Source organism: Tauraco erythrolophus, chromosome 10 (assembly GCF_009769465.1).
Source record: "Tauraco erythrolophus isolate bTauEry1 chromosome 10, bTauEry1.pri, whole genome shotgun sequence".
Classification (NCBI taxonomy): Eukaryota; Metazoa; Chordata; class Aves; order Musophagiformes; family Musophagidae; genus Tauraco; species Tauraco erythrolophus.
This window is the reverse complement of record NC_141474.1, coordinates 31,434,202-31,439,133: the sequence shown is the minus strand read 5'-3', so window position 1 is coordinate 31,439,133 and position 4,932 is coordinate 31,434,202. Positions and strand designations below refer to the sequence as shown.

Here is a 4,932-nt window from a genome sequence, read left to right as displayed (position 1 = left end):
TATTTCTTCAATAAATCTTTTTTTTTTTTTTCTTTAATAGAATAAGCTTTGTGATCTTACTTATAAAACTAAGGTCAACAGAAAAAAAATTAAAAATCTTATCAGTCACATCGTACATACTATTAAAGAAAATAGATGGAAAGGCAGCAGGACCCAACAGAAAGGACACCGAACTAAGAAACAGATGGCAAAATCTCCCTCTGACTTCAACAAAGTCAAGCTTTCAGCTTTTCAGCTCATTTTACTTCTAGCTCTTACAGAACTCTGTAATCTCAATTCCTCTCTTAATGGGTTTCAAAACGCTTAGATTATTATTCTTTTATTTCCTTCTCTCCATAAGGACTTTTAACACCAATAAGTTAAATTAATTACAGCTAGATTCAAAGGTCCTACACACATGCTGAAGACTATACATATTCACAGGTTTGAAGTTCTATTTAATTCTACTTTAAACGTTGCACATTGAATCACACGTCTTGATCCACCTCCTGGAAAAGAATTAAGTTCCAGACAGACTCCAAGTTACAGCAGGAATTACAAGCTAAATAGCCTTCAAGTTAAATATACCTCCTAGACTGAAGTTGTAACTCATACTAGAAAGGCTGGATCACTTTTTATAACTAGCTGCTTATAAAGCTTATTTTTATCTAGGTCTTTATGTTTTTATTTCACTATATTACAAGGCTTTCACCTACATCGTTGGTGATGTGTCCTCTTTCATTTAAGATCACACAAGGTATGCAATCATGGCAACAGTAACTATGCTGTGAGTTTTCTTTTGTCATGTTTAATAGACTGGTCACTTAGGCACCTACAAAAGCAGCTTGGCCAGAGGACCGGAGGAACTCAATAAACAAACATCTTCTATTCAAACATCAGATTCGCAAGTGTATTTTTTTCTCCCTAATTATGCGTAAAAAATCTGGAAGAAGTCTTCCACGTGGAATAGCTTTACATATCACAGATTTTTGTTTTGTTATTAAACTTCACTTGTTGCTAAGGAAGAACAGAGAAGATCAAAGCACTTCTAACAACTAGGAAAACAAAGGTGAGGGAGTTTTGATTTCTTTCTCATTCTTTAAAGATTTATCACTGAATTACAACAGCTGTTGGTTCATAGTTCTACGAAAAGAACGTGTGAAATGATGTGAGCCTGCTTTGCTATTTCCTATTTAACTTCAAACATCAAACAATAGCTCAATTCACTTTCCGATTAGCAACATGATCACGCATTCAACTAGCCTGCTTACAAATCCATACACAACTGAATTCCTAAGGACTGAAAAAGAAGAGCTAGTAGAAGGCATAAACGACCCAGACTGTCTTCTGAACTGGCTGGTAGACAACGGTATTTTTACCCCAGAAAAAGAGATGGTCATGAGTTTCTACAGGACACAAACAGAAAAGAACTCTCGAGTTCTAGAAATACTAATTTCTCAAGGTGAACGAGCCTGCAGGCCCTTTTTTTATCCATGTTTAAAGCAAGTGGAGCCAAAACTTTATCTCAAGATAAGAAAATACGTCAGTGAAGTAAATGAAAGCATTGGAGATGCTAGAAGACAATTGGTAGGATATTTACTTGAAAAAGGCAAGGTTTGGTTTGAAAATAGCAGTGAACGGCACCAGGAAAAAAAAAAGTCCTAGAAGAAAAAAGCAAGAATGCGTTGTTAAGAAGGAAAAAAGAGAAACTCAACTTTCAAGGGCAGCAAAACCTAGAAAAGATGGGGCTGGTGTCGGCATCTTTGACGCAGACACCGAAGACTTTCTTTCTGAGTTAGAGAAAACATTGAAAGACGATGACAGGAATGCACTAAACTCTTCAGGTGAAACACTTCTGCGTGTTGCAGCTGCTAACGGACATCTAATGACAATGGAATATTGGATCAGCAAAGGTGCAAAGACAGATGTGAAGGACAAAAAAGGAAGAACACCACCGCATAGGGCTGCTGAAAAAGGCCATGGTGATGTATATATGTACAGTTTGGATACGGAAGGCAAGACACCACTCCACTGGGCTGCACAGAACCACCACAGTCACATGTTGAAGATGCTCCTGGAAGAAGAAGCAAGAAGCTACAGGAACCAGCACAACTTTTTGCACATGGCAGCTCTTAAAGATGAGAGCAGTCTGGCAAAAATGCTTTTAAAGGCTGGTGCCTCCATTGATGGAAAGGATCAAAGAGGACAGACTGTTCTCAGTTACGCTGTTTCTCAGGGGTCTGAAAATACTGCAAAAGTACTGTTAGAAGCCGGAGCCAGGGTTGATTCCTACATGGCCGAAACAGCCTTCAACAGCAACCACCCTTCCATCTTCAACATCTTCCTAGAATATTCTAAAGATTTGTCTTCTGACATAATGGAGTCAGCTCTTTTTGGAGCTGTACAGAAAAACCTGCCCGGTATCGCAGCAGCTTTAACTGACAGAGGTACATATCCAAATGCCAACAATGAAATGCAGTACACTCCTCTACTCCTGGCGTGTGAAACAGGCAAAGCTGAATCAGCAGGAGTTCTAATCGGAAAGGGAGCCAACTTGGGAATAAAGACTCCTGCTTCAGACACAGCTTTGCATGGGGCAATTCAAGCTGGGGCTGCTTCTGCGGCAAATCTGTGCAGAGGGATGGAACTTAACCTCAGGAACCAAGCTGATGAAACCCCACTCCATGTTGCTGCACTTCATAATAAAGGGGCATTAATTGGCCTTTTGGCCCCTTTGCTGGGGCCAAAATTAACGCTGTCACTAGAAAGTTTGTAACTCCCTGGCACATTGCACGTCAAAGAGGTAACACTGGTGTTGCCCCACAGCTGTTGCATCACAAAGCCAATGCCAAGGACAAGCAGCCAAAATCACCTTTACATTTTGCTGCTGAAAGGGGAGACAAAAAAATGGCAGAGATGCTTCTGAACGCTAAGGCTGACCCCAACACACAAGACAACGAGAAGAAGACTCCCCTGCACACTGCAGCTATAGGACGACATCTCAGCATCCTGGAAGTTCTGTTAGCTAGAAAAGGAAGATTTGGAGCTAAGGACATGGATGGATGTACTCCGATGCACTATGCAGCCATGAAAGGAAACACAGAGATCATAAAAATTCTTCTGACACCAGGGAAAAATCAAAATATTGATGAGAGAAACGTTTGGAGAAAGACCGCACTGCATATTGCAGTGGAATACGGACACGGCGACTTGATAAATCCATTGCTGAGGCACGGTGCAGCCATTAATGCCTTAGAGAGCCACAAAGACACTCCATGGCATCGGGCGTGCAAGGCTGCTCATTTTAATGCTGCAAATTCCCTTGGAAACTGGGCACAAGGAGAAAAGGCAAATTTACCAGCCGCTAATAGTCTCGAAAAGATCCCACTGGAAGTTGCGGAATTTAATAAAACAGAAAATCAGGTGCAAATTGTGACACTTTTGAAAAAGAAAATGGTAATAACAAAATGAAGATGTAAAGTGAAAACATCTAAATTTAAATGCAGAATTCTCTTTTAATGTAATCTGGATAGTGCTGTTGCCCAGTATGATTGAGAATTACGTTAGGGCAGGCAGAGTTAAGTTCGCAATCAAAGGTGATCACGGAAAAAAATGGATCTTAAAGACACTGTTAAACTTCTAAGTATTGATTAGTCTTTTGCTTCTGTCATGAATCTCAAATTTGGAACCTATTTAAAAAGCACCAATCTTGAACACATTGTGTATGATCCCCTCTAGTATAAATTGCTCCGGCAGGGGGACTGGACTAGATGATCCTTTGAGGTCCCATCCAATCCCTAACATTGTGATCTGTGATTTGTGAAATTAAGACTTGAAAAAAAACCCACAGAAAATAGCTTTTCATGTATCTGTGAATATTAGCCTGTATGGGTAGCTTAGTTAAGCTCTGTTTGGTAAAATCACATTTTTGAAAAGCCATCTCTTATGAAAAGGAGATATCTGTATCCTCAAGGATCTAGAGCATCGAGATGTTGGAGTAGACTTAGGCAGACGTAACTGCAGAGTGCTGCCAGAAGAGACTGACCGGCCCTCTCTTTCAGTCCAGCCACGCGTGCCTGCTCAAGGCTATGTGTGAGCTGATCCCAGTTATTCCACAGCTGTAACTGAGCAAAGAGGAGAGGCAGGGTAGCAAGCAGCTGAACAGCTCTGTCTCTCCCGAGGGTGATGTAGCATTAGCTTGGCTTATGCTGATCGCAGTATTGCTCTCTGAGCTAAGTGGAGACCAGAAGACATCTCCCTGCAAATTTACCAGTGTGGGGTTGCTCTACTCTGGATTTACTAGATCCACTGTCTATGCTAATAAATCCTATCAAGAGGCTGGGTACAAACCAGCCAGAGTAGTGCGTGCTCAAAACTTCGCAAACACAATTATGTTATTTTCAGGACACTATTACGTGCTACACTGACACTCAATATCGGGCTGGAACTCCTTTAGACACCTCTATATTACACTCCATGATACGGCACTGACGTCTCCTAGGACTGTCACAATTATTTTTCTTTCTATCTTTTGCATTTTTAAGTAGCAATAATGAAAACAATCGTATTTGCTGTTTAGCAAATCAATCCCAGCACAAAGATGAAGTGTTCAGAATAAAAAGGTTGCAACAGAGTTTATTGGTTCAAAATATTTGTATTGTCATCTCTTAAAACAGAAACATTTTCTTGAGTCAACAGAAGGTTCTCTGTGGTAATTTTCTACTGAATGATAATCAACCCTCACAGCTCTTCCCGCTTCCCTTCAGCATAGGATTAGAAGTCCAATTACCACGAAGGGCCAAATATTTCCTTTGAAACAATACACAGATTTAAGAATGCACGGGAACAAAACTGTGATTTTTATAGCCATATTACAACACTTTTACTTGCCCCGCACAACACCCTGCTGCTGTCATCTTCTAGATGAAAAAACATGACAGCATGCTTGGAAGT

The 4,932-nt window shown here is 40.4% G+C and overlaps 1 protein-coding gene across 1 annotated transcript; it reads left to right on the top strand.

Annotated features, from left to right (window-relative positions):
* Positions 1-1,221: 1,221 nt before the first annotated feature.
* Positions 1,222-3,450, top strand: LOC147528205 (CARD- and ANK-domain containing inflammasome adapter protein-like). Its single transcript, XM_086617669.1, is given in 3 exon segments — positions 1,222-1,625; positions 1,627-2,713; positions 2,716-3,450. Coding segments are annotated over 3 exon segments (2,226 nt in total).
* Positions 3,451-4,932: the final 1,482 nt, after the last annotated feature.